Source organism: Elephas maximus, chromosome 3 (assembly GCF_024166365.1).
Source record: "Elephas maximus indicus isolate mEleMax1 chromosome 3, mEleMax1 primary haplotype, whole genome shotgun sequence".
Classification (NCBI taxonomy): Eukaryota; Metazoa; Chordata; class Mammalia; order Proboscidea; family Elephantidae; genus Elephas; species Elephas maximus.
Window position 1 is genome coordinate 10,068,882 of NC_064821.1, and position 20,561 is coordinate 10,089,442.

Genomic DNA, 20,561 nt, shown 5'->3' on the forward strand with positions numbered 1-20,561 from the left:
TATGGGTGGTGGCCATGGCGATGGTGGTATATAGATGGACTTAGCCTAAATGTCAGAAGTACAGCAAATATGGCATTCATTAATTCATAAACAAATTTTTTATGGAGCACATATATGTGCCAGGCACTCGGGGTCCAATAGTGAACAACGACAATAAAAAAAAAACCAAACTCATTGCTGTTCGGTCAATTCTGACTCATGGAGACCCCATGTGACAGAGTAGAAATACTCTGTAGGGTTTTCTTGGCTGTGAGCTTTACGCAAGCAGATTGCCAGACCTTTCTTTCACAGTGTCACTGGGTGGGTTCGAACCATCAACCTTTGGGCCAGTACCATGTTTTGTCACAAATAACGCGCCCACGCATATAACACACGGAAATGATGGAATTAAGTAACTGCACATGCCTCCTGACATTTCCAGAAGTGAATTTTGGCCTTATTCATTTGTCCTCCCATGTAACAGGTAAACCGTACTGTTCTGTTTATTTTCTTTAATCTCCTGCTTATGTGTACAAAAATAGTGTGAAAATGTTACTTTTGATCAGAATTGTATAACAAAGGTATAAGCCATGGTCAACAAGTCATGGATCGAGTTTGGTAGTCCCCCGGTAATCAGAAAATAAACAATTGAAATTGTGTGTTTCTATTAATTTAAGCTAATAATTACAGCACATTAGCTCAACAGTTGAATGCGAAAAACTTAAGAGATTGTCTTAAGTGAAACCCTTAGGTTATGTTAGATCTGTTTATTTCATAGTATAATTATGTCTTTTTACTGTCAATTGAAGTCAGTAACATGTAAAAAAAAAATTGGTCTAGCACGCTTACGAAAATAACATGGAGGGGGGAGGGTTTTGCGTGGTTGCCAAAAAGCCATATAATCCGCACATTATTTTCGAAAAAACATGGTTGTTGTTAGGTGCCATCAAGTCGGTTCCAACTCATATCGACCCTATAGGGCAGAGTAGAACTGCCCTACAGGGTTTCGAAGGAGCGGCTGGTGGATTTGAACTGCTGATCTTTTGGTTAGCAGTCGCGCTATTAACCACTACGCCACCCCCCCAAAAAAAACAAAAACAAAAACCCATTGCCATTGAGTCGATTCCTACTAATAGCGACCCTATAGGACAGAGCAGAAGTGCCCCATAGAGTTTCCAAGGAGCGTCTTATGGATTCAAACTGCCGACCTTTTGGTTAGCAGCCATAGCATTTAACCACTGCGCCACCAGGATTTCCAGCCACAGCTCCTTAACAAAACAAAACAAAAAAATGGTAGTTGAGCACAAACTGTTTGTGCCACCTAGGGACCTACAGTGAACAAGAGGCACAAATCCCAGCTTCATGGACATTCTGGTATGAGAAAGTGACAATCAAGAATAAACACAACAACACAGTAGGCCTGTAGGATGGTGATCAGGGCTTCGTGTAGGGAAGTGCGATAGGGTGTGATCGGGTAGGAAAAAAGGCTGTGACTTGAAGTGGGGAGGTTTGGGAGATCTCATGAGAATCTGACACCTGAGTGATGACTTCTAGGAGATGAGGGAACTAGCCCAAGCGGAGGGAACAGCCCGTGTGTGGGACTCAGTAAGTGAGTGCAAGAGAGGAAGAGGGGAAAACAGGGAGGAGGGGATGGGTAGGTCGCTCAGGGCCTTATGGGCCGTGGGGAGGACTCGGGCTTTTACCCAAGGGAGGTGGGAGCCATGGAGGGTTGTGGGCAGGAGAGAGAGGTGCCCTAGCTCAAATGTTCACAGGTGCCCTCTGACAGCTGTGACAAGGACAGACTTTGGGGGGCGAGGGCGGGACCTGGGGGACCAGGGCGGAGGCGACTGCACTGGTCCAGGCGGGTAATGATGGGGTTGGACCAGGGTGGAGGCAGCAGAGTGCGTGAGAAGTGGGCAGATTTGGGGTGTATTTCAGAGGTGGCGCTGCTCATTTTGCCAGCGGCTTGGACGTGCAGGAGGGCAGCAGGCCTCAGTTTATTCAGCCTGCCTCCACTGGCCCCAGGTGCCCGGTTGGTGGGAAAGGAGAGACTAGACCCCATGTCCAAGGGGCAGGGCCAGGCTGGGCCGTAGGTGCTCCCCCACCCCACGCTCCTCCTCCTCCACCCCCTCCTCTGCGGCTGTTACAGGCAGAGAAGAGGAAGTGGTAGGACTAGCTGTTGCTTCCAGGGCGGGCGGGCTGGCGGGCGGGCAGGCGGGTGGCGGACGCCGCGAGGGTGTGCAGGCCGGCGGCAGCCATGGAGCTCTGGCGACAGTGCAGTCACTGGCTGATCCAGTGCAGGGTGCTGCCGCCCAGCCACCGTGTGACCTGGGACGGGGCCCAGGTGTGTGAGCTGGCGCAGGCCCTCCGGGATGGGGTCCTGCTCTGCCAACTGCTCAACAATCTGTCGCCCCATGCCATCAACCTGCGTGAGGTCAACCTGCGCCCCCAGATGTCCCAGGTGAGCTTGCTGCTGGCTGTCCTACAGAAGGGTGGGGATGGAGGGTACTCCAGACTGGTCAGTGCACTCTGTCTCGGGGTGGCAGAGTCAAGGGGAGTACTCCTGACCAGACAGAGTACCACTCAGAGATTGGAGCTGGCTCCCTCAGAATTCACAGGCCCCGTAAAGGGTAATAGGCTCTGGGTGGCATGAATGGTTCAACACTCGACTACTAGCCGAAAGGTCGGCAGTTCAAATCCACTCAGAGGTGCCTGGAAAGACAGGCCTGGCGATCTGCTTCTTAAGGGTCACAGACTTGGAAACTCTATGGGGCAGTTCTACTCTTCATATGTGGGGTGGGCTTGCTGTGAATTGGAATTGACTGAAAGGCAACTAACAACAAGCTGAGAACTGGCCAAGCAGGGGTTAACTCTCCCAAACCCTGGGCTGATTCCAGTGGGGTTCGAGTCCCCAGATGGGACCATGTGAGTGTTCTGGGGGGCTCCTAGGGACCCTCTGGGTGGCCCACAGGGGGCTTGAGCTGTTGGACTCCTATGACCCCAGATTCCGCCTTTGGGGGAGGGGCCTCCACCTCCTTCTTCCCCACATGTGTCTCCTCCCCGGGCCCTGGGCCCCTTCCTTCCCCTCGCATCTTCCTTCCCCTTAGCTTCCTGCTGAGGCAGCGTGGGGTGGTGGGGGGGCTGCAGCCCTGAGCCCTGGACTTCCTGTCTCCATGCCTCCAGGGGGGAAACTGAGGCAGAGTCTTGGCCTGGCCAGAGAGTGGGCCCTGGGGTTCTTAGGTCTAGAAATAGCTCCTTATTCTCTGCAGGGGCTTCTTCAGGGGCCCAGGGTCCAGGGGCCAGTGGAACTGACTGTGGCTACCCCTGGCTCAGGAAATATATTCAAATCCCTATTTGAATGTGGTTGGGGTGGGGGAGGTGGCAGACTGGCTCCTCTCTCTAGATCCTTTTCTGGTTGCCCATCAGCAGCCAGGGGGCTCAATGGACATGGTGGGAGTTGTTAGGTGAGGACAGAGGATGGGGCAGGGCTGGTGGTGCCAGGCCCTAGACCTGGGGGTCTGAGGGAACACTGCCCTGCCCTGGGAGTCTGAGGGAACATGGTCCTGCCCTGGGGGTCTGAGGGGACACAACCCTGCCCTGGGGGTCTGAGGGGACATGGCTCTGGCCTGGGGGCCTAAGGGGACACGGTTCTGCCCTGGGTGTCTGAGGGGACACAGCCCTGCCCTAGGAGTCTGAGGGGATATGGTTCTGTCCTGGGAGTCTCAGGGGGATACACTTCTATTCTGGGGGTCTAAGGGGGACACTCTCTGTCCTGGGAATCTGAGGGAGCACCCTCTGTCCTGGGGGTCTGAGGAGACATGGTTCTCTCCTGGGGGTGTGAGGGAGACACCACTCTGTTTTGGGGGCTTTAGGGGGATATAGGTCTGTCCTATAGGTCTGAAGGGAACACCATTCTGCCCTGGATGTCTAAGAAGACGTGGCCCTACCTCAGGGGTCTGAGGGCACACTCAGTGGCCCGCTGTCCAGCCCTCAGGCTCTCTCTCCAGGAATGATACCTTGCTTAGAGGAGGACCTGGGAGTTGGTGGGGAGCCTCAGGGGTTGGTGGGCAGGGGTGGCTGGGGCAGTGACCTCTCTGGCCCGAATGCAAGGCGCCATCTGCTCTGGGAGAAGGGGAAGTCGCTGCCGTGGGAGTGGGGCCTGCTGGGGGTCCTGGAGGGGGTTCCCAGAAAGTAAGGCTGTCTGTGGGGAAGATGGGGGACCATTTGTTCCTCCTCGTTTTCTTCACCCAGGGGCTTACTCCCTCCCCAGCCCGGGCAGGGTTTCCTGAAAGGAAGAGGGTAGCCCAGGCCTCCCCCTCCACCTATCCCCGTCCAGCCAGCTGGCCACAATCAGATTTGCCTACATTTGCTTGGCCTCCTTGTGGCTTGCAGGGCATGAGGAAGTAGCCATCGGACCTGCCAGGCCCCACACTTGGCAGGGGGCTGGGAGACAGGGATCTGAGTCTCCTGCGATGCTTTAGCAGCAGCCATTAAAGGGAAAGTGGGTAGACTTAAGGGTGAACTTCCACCCCTGTGTGTCTTGCCTAAAGCCCATTCTCTGATGGAGGACAAGGGGATGTGGAATTCACTTCTAGGAAGACACCTGCACTCCACAGATGGGTCCTGATTCCTGTGCTGGGCAGCTCTGGGGACCTTGGCCCTCAAGGGTAGACAGAACCAGACAACCCCAACCCTGTGTAGTCATGTCTGGGGCAGCAGGAAGAACTTCTGTGTTGGAGGCTCCAGTGTGAGGGCAGGGCGTTGCCTGGTGGAGTCCAGCATTAGGCAAGAAGGGGCATTAATGCTGACTATTAAAGAGTAGGAGCCAGCACAGGAACCATGCTTTTGTCAGGGAGCTTTGCGTCTTCCTGCCTCTGTCCATTTTATCTCCTTCCGAGTTCAGCTGTGTGCTCTGTACACAGTAGGTATGTGTGTGGAAAGCTCAAAGTTAGTCACAATCAGCAGAAGAATGACCTCTCTGGGTGTCTGTGTCCCCAGCATTTAAGAAGGACCTTCAATGGTCCTGCGGTGTGGAGCAGCAGAGAGAGGAAGAGGGGGTGCTCCTGATGGGGAGAAAGGCACAAATAAAAGCAGGGATTTAGAATGCTTCCCAGCGTCTCTCATGTTCTCTTCATAGACTTTCTCCTGCTTAGTTGCTTCCAAGGAAGAGTGTGGAAAGAGTATTTTCATCCATCCGTTCATCCACCCACCCACCCATCCACCCATCCACCCATCCACCCAGCCACCCACCCACCCACCCACCCACCCACCCACCCATCCATCCATCCATCCATCCATCCATCCATCCATCCATCCATCCATCCATCCATCCATCCATCCATCCATCCATCCATCCATCCATCCATCCATCCATCCATCCATCCATCCATCCATCCATCCATCCATCCATCCATCCATCCATCCATCCATCCATCCATCCATCCATCCATAATTCAGCCATTCATTCATCCAACAAGTGTAATGTATGCCAGGCCCTGTTCTTGGTGCTGGGGGCAGTGGGAATGAGACACACACAAAACCCTGTTGTTGAGGAGCCTGAATTCTAGTGGAGGAGACTGACAGTGAGCAAATAAAGAAATGCCTAAAACGTTAGGAGATGGTTTGTGCTCTGGAGAAAACAAAGCAGGAAAGGGGAGTTGGGACTGTAGGGGGCTGCACTTTTAAATTTTGGGGGCCAGAGAGCTTCACTGATAAGGTGACATTTGAACAGAGGCCTGGGAAAAGTGAGGGGATGAGTGGTGTGGGTCTGGGAAGGGGGATTGCCAGTGCAAAGGCCCTGAGGTAGGTGCCTATACGTTGAAGTGGCTGCAGGCAGTGACTGTCCTGGCTGGTGTGAATAATTCATTGTGGGAGGTCAGATTGGAGTGAGTCTTCAAGATGGACAGTCCCTCTGAGATCTGAGGCCCCGAGAGAGGATGGCGAGGCCCCTGGCAGCCACAGGGAGCACCTAGATTCTCCAACTCTCCTCTGGTTCATCCTGGGAGCCCAAATTCTGGGCTGTGGAGGAGATGGAACTTAGGGCCATGGGAGTGGAGGGGAAGGGATGAACCTGAGTTATTATGGGGAAGACCTGCGAGGACGTGGGGGCTGATTAGATGTGGGGTGGGGACATGCACTGAGGTCAAGACTATGTCATGGTTCCCAGCCCCACTGAGCAGAGTCAGGGAAGGGCAAGGGCAGGACAGACTAGAGGGGTAGGCTGGAGGGCAGTGGCTTGGAGGAGCGAGCCCCTTGCGTTGAGCTGATTCTGACTCATGGCGACCCCACGTGCTACAGAGTAGAACTGATCCCTAGGGTTTTCTTAGCTGTTATCTTTACAGATGGAGCCCTGGTGGTGCAATGGTTAAGCTCTTGGCTGCTAACTGGAAGGTTGGTGGTTCGAACCCACCAATGGCACCTCGGGAGAAAGATGTAGCAGTCCGCTTCCATAAAGTTGACAGCCTTGAAACCCTAAGGGGCTGTTCTACTTTGTCCTATAGGGTTACTATGAGTCAAAATTGACTTGACAGCAGCGAGTTTGGTTTTTTAATCTTTACGGAATAGTCAGGGCTTTCTTCCGTGGTGCTGTTGACTGGGTTCAAACTGCCAGCCTTTAAGTTAGTAACCAAGAACAAACCCTTTGGGCCACTCAGGGACTTTGAAGGACTTGGGTTCATATTCTGACACCACTATTTCCTGGCTTCATCTTTCTGAGCCTCAGTTTCCCCATCTGTGAAACATGGATGGAAAAGGCACCCTCCTTGGAAAATTGTTATCTCAGTACTGCTCAGCAGTGTCTGGCACCTGAGAAGCCCTCACCAAAAAATGTTCAGGAAAGATGGGGGGTGGTGGGATGGTGGGCATCGCAGGTTGGTGTTTAGGCTGAGACAGGGGTTTCAACCTCTCCCCCTCACTCGCTCTACTCCAGCCACACTGGCTTCCTTGCTGTTCTTAGAACCCACCAGGCACAGTCCGACCTTAGGGCCTTTGCATGTGCTGTTTCTTCTCCATGGATGGCTCTTCCTTCCCAGATGAGGAGCCCTGGTGGCGCAGTGATTAAGAGCTCGGCTGTTAACTGAAAGGTCAACAGTTTCTCTACATGGGAGAAAGATGGGCCAGTCTACTTCTGTAAAGATTACAGCTTCGGAAACCCTACAGGACAACCCTACAGTCCTATAGGGTTGCTGTGAGTTGGAATTGACTTGAGGGCAGTGGGCTTGGTTTGGTTTTTTGGTTGTCTTGCCTCCCCTGAAATGTTTGAAGACATTTGTGGTTGTCACACCTCAGGGGGCTGTGCTACTGACATCGAGCAGGTAGAGACCCGGGAAGCTGCTGAACATGCTATGATTCACAGGACGGCTCCCACCACAGAGAATGGTCCATCCCTAAATATCAACAGTGCCAAGGTTGGGAAATCCTGGGCTGGGAGTCAGAGAGCCTGGTAGAATCTTTCAGGTATTTAATCATCCGGTAAATAATATGTTTGCATGATTCAAATGTTAAAACTACAAAAGTGTTCAGGGAAAATCTTAACCCTATCCTGCCCCTTAGCTACCTAGTTTCCACCTAACCACACAGGTAACTCCTTTCTGAAAAAAAAAAAAAAAAAAAAAAAAAAAAAAAATTTCCTGTATATCCTTCCGGTTTCTTTATGCAAACATAAGCAAATAGGAATATAAGTTCTCCTTTATTCCTCCTCGTTCCTTTAACACAAAAGATAACATACACTACCCAGCTTTTCTCACTTAATAATCATATTGGGACTCTTTCCAATTCAGTACGTAGAAACCACCTCCATTCTTAAAAAAAAATAGCTTCATGATATTCCATTCATTTATCAAACACTTAAATTATGCCTTCTATGTGTCAGGCATTAGTCTAACCCATGGGCCAGAAAACTGCAGCCTGAGGGCCAAATCTGGCCCTCTGCCTGTTTTTATAAATAAAGTTTTATTGGAACACAGCCATGCCCATTCATTTACATATTGCCTATGGCAGCTTGTACCATTCAACTGCAGACCTGAGTAGTTGTGACATAGACACATCTGGCCTGTGAAACTGAAAATTATTTATCATCTGGGCCTTTGTAGAAAAATTTTGCTGGTCACCGTACATACTTTCTATACATTAACTCATTTAATTCCTATAACAACCTGTGAGATAGATGATAGTATAATTACACCCATTTTTCACAAGGGTAAACTGGGGCACAGAGAAGTTAAATAACTTGCTACAGGTAACCCAGCTCAAAAGTGGCAGAGTTGGGATTTGAACTTAGGCAGCCCGGTCTCAGGGTGTGTACTCTTAGCAATTACTCTAAACTGCCTCCATTCCATTGTATGACTGAGCCATCATTTATTTTGCTGTTGTTAGGTGCCGATTTTTGACTCACAGGGACTCCATGTGGCAAAGTAGAACCATAACATAGGGTTTCCTAGGCTACAGTCTTTACCAGAATCGAATCGTCAGATATTTCTCCCATGGAACCACTGCGTGGGTTGGAACCATCAACCTTTTGGTTAGTAGCCGAGTGCTTAACTATTGTGCCACCAGGGCTCCTTATCACTTAATTTACTATCTCCTATATTGATGGACACAGAAACCCTGGTGGTGTAGTGGTTAAGTGCTACGGCTGCTGCCCAAGAGGTCGGCAGTTCGAATCCGCCAGGCGCTCCTGGGGAACTCTATTGTGCAGTTCTACTCTGTCCTATAGGGTCGCTATGAGTCGGAATCGACTTGACGGCACTGGATTTGGTTTTTGGTATTGATGGACACTTCAAGCTATTGTTAAAATAAGTTTGCTGCAATCAATAACCTTGCTCATGAATAATTTTTTGACTCCTCTACTGTGTGATCTTGGGTATGTTACTTAACATCTCCGTGCTTCAGTTTCCTCATCAGTAAAATGGGGATACTAAATCACTCTCTCAAAGCATTGTTGTGAGGGATACATTAGTTCTTTTAAAGAACCTGGGACAATGGCTGGCTATAAACAAGTGTTATTATTGCTACTCTGATGGCACAGTGGTTAAGGGATCAGCTGCTAACCAAAAGGTTGGAGGTTCAAACCCACCCAGTGGCTCCATGGGAAAGAGATGTGGAAATCTACCCCCTTAAAGATTACAGCCTAGGAAACCCTATGGGGAAGTTCCACTGTGTCACATGGGGTTGCTATGAGTTGGAATTGACTCGATGGCACTCAACGATTTTGGCTACCATAATTATTATTATTTTACACATGAGCAAGTATATCTGTAGGATAATCCTTAGAAGTGGGATTTTTGGGTCAAAGTGTATATGTGTTTGTGTTTTTGATAAACATTGCCAAATTGTCTCCATGTGGAATTGCTGTCATATGTTTTGTTCCAATTATACTACTGCCAGCAATACATGAAGACTCTTGTTTCTTCACTGCTTTGCCAACAGACTGTTCTCTTGTCAAACTTTTGGAGTTTTGCCCACTGGATGAGTGATAAGTACAGCTCACTCTGGCTTAATTTACATTTCTCTTATTCCGATCGAGATTGAGTCTCTTCTCATATGTTTAAGAGCTTCTTTTATCTTCTGTCTGTGAAATAATCTCTGTTCATATCATTTATTTTTCCTCTAGGATCATTGGCCTTTTTCTTATTGATTTTTAGGAGCTTTTTATGTATTAGACTGATTTGAATTTCAAGTCAGGTACTCACTACCTTTGTGATCTTGGAGAGAAAAAAAATAACTAATCCATCTGAGTCCTAGGTGTCTGATCTATAAAAGAGGGATGTTAATAGCAACTTTATCTTAGGATCGTGTGAGAGCTAAAACCTGTTGCTGTTGAGTTGATTCCGACTCATAGCGACCCTATAGGACAGAGTAGAACTGCCCCATAGAGTTTCTAAGGAGCACCTGGTGGATTCGAACTGCTGACCCTTTGGTTAGCAGCCATAGCACTTAACCACTATGCCACCAGGGTTTCCTTGCCAGAGTTAAACATGTTTAAATGAGTTACATTAATCCCACAGTATTGACATATTTTTGTCGTTGGTAGCTGTCATTGAGCTGGCCCCCTACTCATGGCGACCCCATGCACAATGGGATTGGACAGCTACGATTCACAGGGTTTTCAGTGGATGATTTCTCAGAAGTGGGTCATCCAGCCTTTCTCCCTAGTCTGTCTTAGTGTGGAAGCTCCGCTGAAACACGTTCAGCATCATAGCAATGCATGAGCCTCCACCGACAGACAAGGCGGAGCACTGACTGGGCATCAAATCCAGGTCTCCTGCATGCAAGATGAGAATCCTACCATTGAACCACCAGTGCCTCCGATTGACAAAAGCAGATGCTAAACTAATAGGAGTCATTTTTCATTTTCATTTTTTACAATTTCTACGTGTCTAATTCAATGACATTGATTGCATCCTTCAAGCTGTACAACCGTTCTCCGTATCCTTGTCCAAATCATTCAACCACCATTAACATAAACTCAATGCCCCCTTAGCAAAAACTCCCTCTTGGCCCCTCCCTCCCACCCCTGGCAACCACTAACAATCTTTGGTTTCTATATATTTGCTTATTTCATATAAGTGAGATCGTACAGTATTTGTCCTTTTGTGACCGGCCGATTTCATTCAGCATGAAGTTTTCAAGGTTCCTTCAGGGTGTGGCGTGCATCGGGACTTCATTTCTCCTTCTGGCTGCATAATATTCCACTGTGTGTATAGACCAACCACGCTGTGTTTATCCATTCGTCTGTTGATGGACGTTTCAGTTGTTTCTACCTTTTCGCTGTTGTGAAAAGTGCTGTGAGGAATGTAGGTACACAAGTTTCTGTTTGTGTCCCTGCTTTCACTTCTGAGTATACACCTAGGATTGGGATTGCTGGGCCATATGGTAGTTCTATGTTCAACTTTTGAGGAAAGGAATCATTGCATCCAAGTGGCCTATTGTTGGGTGACATCGAGTCAACTTTTGACTCATAGTAACACCATGCCATGTGACAGAGTAGAACTGCCCATAGGGTTTTCTAGGCTGTAATCATTATGGGAATAGATCATCATCGGGTCTTTTTCCTGCAGAGCCATTGGGTGGGTTCGAACCACCACCCTTTTGGTTAGCAGCCAAGTGCTTAATCATTGAATCACCACAGCTCCTTAGGACATGGTATCAGTCAGTGGGTGTAATGTAAGCTGCTATAACAAAGTGAGTCATGTCAATGGCAAAAACACAATAAGATTTGACTTCTCACTCACACCACAGTCCAGGTTGGGTCAATTAGGAGGTGGAGTGTGTGGGTCTGCTTTTCAAAGCCCCCCCCAGGACCCAGTCTCCTTTGCACCTCATGGCCTTGCCCTCCTCAAGGATGTAGGATTGCCATGAGGGATTTCATGGGTTAGGCCTGGAAGTAGCACCATCAAATCCATTCCCATCCCATTGACCAGAACTCAGTCACATGACCCATCCAACTGCAAGGGAGGCTGGGAGTGTATTTTCACTGGTATCTCAGTTGGGCTCTCTAGAGGAACAAAACCAGTGAGATGTATGTATACATAAATATTTACTTCAAGGAAATGGCTCACTCACTTGTGGGGCTGGCAAGTCACCAAGCAAGCCATAGGTCAGACAGCAGGATGGAGGCATCTGCTGACTCAAGGGATTGCTACAGTTGGTGAATCCAAAATCTGCGGGTCAAGCAGCAGGCGAAAGACTTCTGCAGGCTTACGTCCGGGAACTGGAGGTCAGGGGACAAGAAGAGTGCAGGGTCGAGAGAGCGAGCTTTGCCAGAATATCCATTTACATACTAGAGGCAGGCCACCCCCTCCAAGGAAACATCCCTTTCAACTGACTGGTTGCTTACATCATGGAAAGTGATTACGTTATATTATATTACGGAACAGCGACCAGTCCAGTGTCTGCCAAACCACTGAGACTCATCACCAGCCTTGTTGACACATAACATTAACCATCACTGCTGGGATTTTGAGAGGAAAAGAAAATCAGTTGATTGGACACAGAGAAACCTCTTCCACAAACTCCCAGGGCAATGCCTATAAAACAAAAAAAGAAAAAAACAAACCAGTGGCCATTGAGTTGACTCCAACTCATGGCGACCCCATGCGTGTCAGAGTAGAACTGCGCCCCATGGGGTTTTCGATGGCTGATTTATTTGAAGTCGATAATCAGGCCTTTCTTCTGAGGCACCTCTGGGTGGACTGGAACCTCCAACCTTTTTGTTAGCAGTGAGTACATTAACTATTTGCATCACCCAGGAAGTCCAGGCCAATGCCTAGCTGGCTTCATATACGCAGGTCTGGAGGGGGCTTGCTTGGAGGAAAACCTCAGTGGCTGGGGGACCTTGGATGAAGCCATGGGGGAGGGATTGACTTGGGAACAGAGGCCGGGGTGGGAACAAATCTTGCTAAGTGGGTTGGGGTTGGCTAGAAGACCTCATGTCAATGTGCCCACTAATGTTTGTTAGGTGCCGTCGAGTCGGTTCCGACTCATAGCGACCCTATGCACAACAGAACGAAACACTGCCTGGTCCTGCGCCATCCTTACAATCATTGTTATGCCTGAGCTCATTGTTGCAGCCACTGTGTCAGTCTACCTCGTTGAGGGTCTTCCTCTTTTCCGCTGACCCTGTACTTTGCCAAGCATGATGTCTTTCTCCAGGGACTGATCCCTTCTGAGAACATGTCCAAAGTGTGTAAGACCCAGTCTTGCCATCCTTGCTTCTAAGGAACATTCTGACTGTACTTCTTTCAAGATAGATTTGTTTGTTCTTTTAGCCGTCCATGATATATTCAATATTCTTCACCAACACCACAATTCAAAGGCCTCAATCCTTCTTCGGTCTTCCTTATTCATTGTCCAGCTTTCACATGCATATGATGCGATTGAAAATACCATGGCTTGGGTCAGCCGTACCTTAGTCTACAAGGTGACATCTTTGCTTTTCAATGACCACTAATGAGCAAAGGCCAACAAGGATGGAAGCCTGGGAGGGTCAACATTTGGCATTGTGCCTTTTTTTCCATTCCATTTTGTTCTGTTCACTGACCCCCTCTCTGAGCCCAGTGCTGGGCAATGTCACTCTTCAGGGCATTCACAGAGGATTCTGAGAAGCCTTGTCTCTCCCCTGCTCAAAGCCCTCCCCTGGCTCCCACCGCAAAATCAAACACCCACACTTACCGCTCCCTCCTGCTTTATTTTTCTCCACAGCTCTTATCATTCTCTGACCTAAGATCACTACCACAACCACTGCCATCGAGTCGGTTCTGACTCATAGTGACCCTATAGGACAGAGTAGAACTTCCCACAGGCTTTCCAAGGAGCACCTGGAGGATTCAAACTGCTGACCTCTTGGTTAGCAGACATAACACTTAACCAGTATGCCACCAGGGTTTCCCTGACCTAAGATAGATGTTACTAATTTGAGTATTATCTGCCTCCCCCACTGGAACATCAAGGCAGAGAATCTTCTGTTTTATTCCCAGTGCCTAGAACGGTGTCTGGCACTGTTGCTGTTAGTTGTTGTTGAGTTGGCTCTGACTCCTGGTGACCCTGTGTACAACAGAAGGAAACGCTGCCCAGTCCTGTGTCATCCTCACAATTGCCAGCGTGTTTGCCTTAGTTATCCAGTTCTGCTATAACAAGTGGATGGCTTTAACAGAGATTTATTCTCTCACAGTCTAGGAGGCTAGAAGTCCAAATTCAGGGCACCAGCTCCATGGGAAGTCTTTCTCTCTCTGTTGGCTCTGGGGGGAGGTCCTTGTTATCAATCTTCCTCTGGTCTAGGAGCTTCTCTGGTGCAGGGTCCCCAGGTCCAAATGACACGCTCTGCTCCTGGCGCTGTTTCTTGGTGGTAGGAGGTCCCCATGTCTCGCTGCTCATTTCTTTCTTTTATATCCCAAAAGAGATTGCTTTAAAACACAATCTAATCTTGTAGATTGAGTCCTGTCTCATTAACATAACTGCCGCTAATCCCATCTCATTAACGTCATAGAGGTAGGATTTACAACACATAGGAATACAACACATCAGATGACAGAATGGAGGACGACCACACAATACTGAGAATCATGGCCCAGCCAAGCTGACACATATTTTGAGGGGACACAATTTCAATCCATGACAATGTTCAAGTCCATCATTGCGGCTATTGTCCCAATCCATCTCGCTGAGGGTCTCCCTCACCCTCGAGGGCCCTCTGCTTCACCAAATGTGATGTGCTTCTCCAGTGACTGATCCCTCTTGATGACGTGTCCAAAGCAAGTGAGTTGGACAATGTTCTGTTGTGCTCCATAGAGTTTTCACTGGCTAATTTTTGGGAGTAGCCAGATCCTTTTTCCTAGTCCATCCTAGTTTGAAAGCGCCGCTGAAATCTGCCCACTGTGGGTGACCCTGATAGTATTTGAAATACCAGCGGCATAGCTTCCAGCATCACAGCAACATACAAGCCACCACGGTACGACCAACTGATAGACAGGTGGTGGTCTGGCATACAGAAGGCGTTTAATAAATACTTATTCAATGAATAAATGAACTTATTCACTGCATTCACTCATTCCTTGAACAAGGGGTCAGAAAACTGTAACTTGTGAGCTGGCCACCTCTTTCTGTAAACAAAATTTTATTGGAACACAGCCATGCTTTTTCATTTATGTATATGATCTATGGCTGCTTTCAGGAGTCCCTGGGAGGCAGAAACTGTTAAGCTATTGGCTATTAATTGAAAGGTTGGTGTCTCAAATCCACCCAGAGGTGCCTTGAAAACCCTGTGGAGCACAGTTCTACTCTGACATACATGGGGTGGCCATGCGTCTCAATCGACTCAACGACAACTGGATATTTTTTATTTTTTATGGCTGTTTTCACGCTACAACTGCAGAGCTGATTAGTGACGACACAGATCATATGATCTGCAAAGCCAAAAGTATTTACTATCTGGCCCTTTACAGAAAAAGTCTGCTGATTCCTGATTTAACAGATATTTGTTGAGTGCTCACTCACTATTGGTTAGTGGCAGCTGGTTCGTGGTGGCAGGAGATAGATTACCTGGGTTCATTTTTTAAAATTTTATTTTAATTTTGGTGATTATATACATAGCAGAACATACACCCATTCATCAGTTTCTATACGCAGAATTCAATAACACTGGTTACAGCCTTCATGGTGTGTCACTATTCTCCATATCTCTCCCACCATTGACTTAGACTCACTGCACCCTAAACTTCTCATTTACGCTTTAGAGTCACTGTTGACAATTTGATCTCATGTAGATAATTCTGTAAAAGAGTGCAATGCTCGTGATGAATGTTCTTTACTAATTTAGCTAAAGAGTTGTTTAGTGTAAAGCTGGCTTCAGGGGATAATTTTGGTTCATGGTTTGAAGGTTTTATCAGAGTGATAGATTCAGGGGTTCCTCCAGTCTCAATAGGTTCAGTAAATCTGGATTCCGCAAGAATTTGAACTTCTCTTTCACATATTTTCCCCTTTTGTTCAGGATTTTTCTGTAGAATCTTTGATCGAAATGTTCAGTAGTGGTAGCTGGGCACCATCTAGTTTTTCTGGTCTCATGGCAAAGGAGGCAATATTTCATGGAGGCCATTAGACCTGCAGTCTAGTTCCTCCTCCAATTCCTGAGTCTCCTTCTTCCTCTGCTGCTCCAGGAGAACAGAGACCAGTTGTATCTTGGATAGCTGCTGTGTTAGTTATCTAGTTCTGCTTTAACAGAAATACCACAAGTGGATGGCTTTAACAAAAAGAAATTTATTTCTTCACAGCAAAGTAGGCTAAAAGTCCAAATTCAGCATCAGCTCCAGGGGAAGGCTTTCTCTCTCTGTTGGACTTCTCATCAATCTTCTCCCGGACTAGGAGCTTCTCTCAGGCACCCCGTGTCCAAAGGACGTGCTCTGCTCCCGGCACGGCTTTCTTGGTGGTATGAGGTCCCCTTCTTTGCTCCCTTCCCTTTCCTTTTTATCTCTTGAGAGATAAAAGGTGGTGCAGACCACACCCCAGGGAAACTCCCTTTACCTTGGATCAGGGATGTGACCTGGGTAAAGTTGTTACAATCCCACCCTAATCCTCTTTAACATAAAATTACAATCACAAAATGGAGGACAACCACATAACACTGGGAATCATGGTCTAACCAAATTGACACATATTTTTAGGGGATACAATTCAATCCATGACAGCCACTCACAAGCTTTTAAGGTGGCCCAAATTCGATTCTGCCTCTGCTAAGTCCTAGTTATGTGATTTTGGTCACGTGTCCAGCTGCTCTAAACCTCGGTTTCCTCATCTGTAAAATGGGAATAATGTGATGATGATGATACTGTCCATCCCATAGGTATTTCTATGCATCAGGCCCATGCTCTGGATAATGGAGATTACACAGTGAATGAATGACACACAGGCCCTCTTGCAGCTTGTAGAAACAGATGAGGAGCTAGGCAGTTATAACACAGTGTAACTCACTCAATGACAGGTGGTCAGAGTCCAGGGCATTGTGGGATCAGAGAGGAAGGAACCCTAGAGGCAATCAGGGGAGGCTTCCTGAAGGAGGTGAGATGGCACTTGAGTATGGGAGGTCCAGGCATATTTGAGGGATTGAGAAGAGCTCTCTTTGTCTCTTTTGCTAATGCAAATAGTGCCAGGAAGTGGGCAGGACTCATGAGTGTGTTACGTGGGCATGGCTGGTCTTAGAAAGATCTCACCACATTGTAGAGATGGACAGTCCCCCTTTGAGATCAGGATAGTGTTCTGAGCCCTAGGCTTTAAGAGGAACTCGGAAGTCGGGTCTCTTGGGGAACAGTAGAAGAAACTAAGACTGTCCAGCTGGAGAGGTTTAAGGTTTGAGGAAATTCTGAGCTCGAAATTCTGAGCTCAGTCTGCAGAAGTTTCAATCAAGAAGCTTGGATCTTGTGACTGAAAATCCAACCGAAACTACTTAGACAGAAATAATATTTATTAGCTCATATAACTGAAAAGATTAGAGAAAATGCCTTCAGGTCTGGCTAGACCCAGGGGCTCAGATGATCTCTTAGGATCCCCGCCTTGCTCCATCTCTCCCTTTTTTAAAATGTATATACAGTCCTGCGTCGCTTAATGTCCGTGATACAGTCTGTGGAATAGGATGGTATGTGATCTGGACGTTGCGTGAACACCATATGACTTAGCAAAATATATATGCTTCCTCAACGTCTGTCCCCTTCTCCAGTCCCCTCAATTCAGTGGCTTCTCCAGGGGACCTCTCCAATCCCTCTTCTCTGACCCCAGATCCCCCACTCCCTCTCCATGCCCTTTCCTAAGCCCTCTCGTAGCCCCTGCCTTCCTGGGCTCCCCAGCTGCACTAACGTGATTTGGAAGAGAGCACAGGCTCGCAGCTCACCATGAGCTGCAGATTCCACTGAGCTCAGCACAGCCCAGCCACTCACCTTGGCCTGTTGAGGTTCACGGACCTCCAGTGACTTGTTCCCGCAACTGCACTTGACTCCCTGCCCCCCCTCCCTTCCTCCTCCCTCTGCCCCTTTTTCCTGGGTCCAGACAAGTGTGTATACTTAGCCGTATAGACTTAGCAAAGCTGTATGGGACCACGGATGTGTATGCGGCCAGAGGTTGCCCGAAGCGACTTTATGTGCTGCATGACTGTATTTTTAATTTTATCGTGGTGAGAGTACATATAACAAAACGTACACCGTCTCAACGATTTCAACCTGTGCAATTCAGTGACCTTGATTATATTCTTCAGGTCGTGCAATCATTCTTGCTATTCTCTTCCGCATCATTCTGTCACCATTAACGTAGACTCGATGTCCCCCGCCTTAGTTATCTACTGCTGCTGTAACAGGAATATCACAAGTGGATGGCCTTAACAAACCGAAGTTTGTTCTCTCACAGTCTAGGAAGTGAGAAGTCCAAATTCAGGGGGCCAGCTCCAAGGCAAGGCTTTCTCTCTGTCAGCTCTGGGAGAAGGTCCTTGTCATCAATCTTCCCCTGGACTGGGAGCTTCTTAGTGCAGGGACCCTGGGTCCAAAGGACCCGCTCTTCTCCTGGTACTACTTTCTTGGTGGTAGGAGGTCCCCCTGTCTCTCTGCTTGCTTCTCTCTTTTATATCTCAAAAGAGATTGGCTTAAGGCACAACCTAATTGAGCCCATTGTTGAGTAAGGAAGACCGAAGAAAAATTGTCGCCTTTGTATTGTGGTGTTGGAGAAGAACATTGAATATACCATGGACTGCCAAAAGAACAAATAAATCTGTCTTGGAAGAAGTACAACCAGAATGCTCCTTAGAAGCAAAGATGGCAAGACTATGTCTCACATACTTTGGGCATTTTATCAAGAAGGATCAGTCCCTGGAGAAGGACACCATGCTTGGTAAAGTAGAGGATCATTGAAAAACAGGAAGACCCTCAGCGAGATGAATTAACACAGTGGTTGCAACAATGGCCTCAAGCATAGCAACGATTGTGAGGATGGAGCAGGACTGGGCAGTGTTTCGTTCTGTTGTGCATAGGGTCGCTATGAGTCAGAAGTGACTCGACGGCACCTCACAACAACAACAATCAATTATCAGAACTAGGTTGCCAGGCCTTTCTTCCTGTTCTTAGCTCCACTGAAACGGGTACACCATGAGTGACCCTTCTGGTGTTTGAAATACCGGTGGCATAGCTGCCAGCATCACAGCAACGTGCAAGCCACAACAGTACGACAGACTGACAGATGGGGGGTGGCATCAGGCACTAAATCCGGGCCATGGTCTCTCTCCCTCAGCGCTACAGACATTTGGGGGTGGGTCATTCTTTGTGGCGGTGGCCGACCTGTGCACGTAGGGCATTTACCTCATCCCTGGCCTCCACCCATTCGATACCAGTAGTATGGCACACCCCCTTTTCCTGACAACCACAAATGTTTCCAAACCAGAACCAAACCCATTGCTGTTGAGTTGATTCCAGCTCACAGTGACCCAGTAGGACGGAGTAGAACTGCCTCATAGAGTTTCCAAGAAGTGACTGGTGAATTCAGACTGATGACATTTTGGTTAGCAGCTGAGCTCTTAACCACTATGCCACCAGGGTTCCACAGATGTCTCCAGACATGGCCAAATGTCCCCCCCCCGGGGAGGGCAGTATGGCCCAGGTGAGAACCCGTGTTGTGGAGGGTATGCGCTTCCTACCTGGGGAGCCGGGAGGGGCAGAAGGATCCAAAGAGAGCTGGCTGGAGATGGTGAAGAGGAGGTGGAAGGTCTCTCTCAGTCAGAATACTCATTTATTTTATTATCAGTGACAGGTCTTGTGCTGGTGTCTGGGTTCCAGGAAAGGGCACAGCAGATGTGGTCCCTGCCCTCTGAGGTCACAGCCTTGCGGGGGACGCGGGCGGTGTGTGAATGTTGGGGGGTGGCTGTAGCAAACAAGTACTTGGTGCCTTCAAACAACAGACACGTATTGCCTCACGGTTTAGGAGGGACCAGAAATCCAAAATCAAGGTGTTGTCAGGGCTGTTGCGCCCTCCAGAGGCTCTGGGGGATATTTTCATTATTTAATTTTTGGTGAAAATATACACAACAAAACACACACCCCTTCAATAATTTCTCCAGGACCAGTGCGTTGACAGTGGTTACATTCTTCACGTAGTGTCCTCATCCTCCCTGTCTCTGCTCCCTTGTTTCATTACTGTTAGCTTAGACTCTGCCCCTTACAGTTCTCGTATGTGCTTTAGAGTTACTGTTGTCCATTTAAAGAGCCCTGGTGCTGCCGTGGAAACCCTGATGGCGTTGTGGTTAACTGCTACGGCTGCTAACCAAAAGGTCGGCAGTTTGAATCTGCCAGGCGCTCCTTGGAAACTCTATGGGGCAGTTCTACTCTGTTCTATAGGGTCGCTATGAGTTGGAATTGACTCGATGGCAGTGGGTTTGGTTTGGTTTTGGTTGGTGGTGCAGTGGTTAAAGCACTTGGCTGCTAACTGAAAGGTTGGTGGTCCAAACCCAACAGCCGCTCTGCGGGAGAAAGATGTGGAAGTCTGCTTCTGTTAAGATTTACAGACTTGAAAACTCTATGGGGCAGTTCTACTCTGTCCTACAGGGTCACTATGAGTCAGAATTGACTGGACGGCAACGGGCTGCCCATTTAACCTCATGTAGATATTTCTTCAAAAGAGTGCAATGGTCAAGGGGAACATTCTTTATTAAATGAATTACAATGTTTTACGCAAATAACGCACACGTTATACTTTTTTGCCAACCGTGCAACCCCCTCGCGTATCATTTTCCTAGGTGTGCCACTCCCGTTATATGTGTGGGCACCTTATTTATGTGGGTGCGTTATATGAGAAAATACGGTACATTGTGGTTTCTTTTAAAGGTGACTTCACGGGATGGTTTCGGTTCAAGACTTAAAAGTTGTTTTTAGGTAATAAATGTGGGGGTTCCTCCGGTCTCAATGTATCATCTAGGGGAGGTTTCATCCTTTGCTTCTTCCAGCTTCTGGTGGCTGCTGGCATACCTTGGCTTGTGGCTGCATCACTCCAATCGGCGCCTCTGTCTTCACGTGGCCTTCTCGTCTGTCTGTGTGTCTCTCCTCTGTCTGTGTGTCTCTCCTCTG

At 48.2% G+C, this 20,561-nt stretch overlaps 1 protein-coding gene across 1 annotated transcript in view; it reads left to right on the forward strand.

The window, feature by feature from the left end:
- Positions 1 to 2,182: 2,182 nt before the first annotated feature.
- The window catches only part of VAV1 (vav guanine nucleotide exchange factor 1), an 83,859-nt gene continuing 65,480 nt past the window's right edge, over positions 2,183 to 20,561 (forward strand). The window contains exon 1 of the mRNA XM_049876585.1: positions 2,183 to 2,440. Within this exon, the coding sequence (XP_049732542.1) occupies positions 2,237 to 2,440 (204 nt within the window). The 5' untranslated portion in view covers positions 2,183 to 2,236. The remainder of the gene's footprint in view (positions 2,441 to 20,561) is intronic.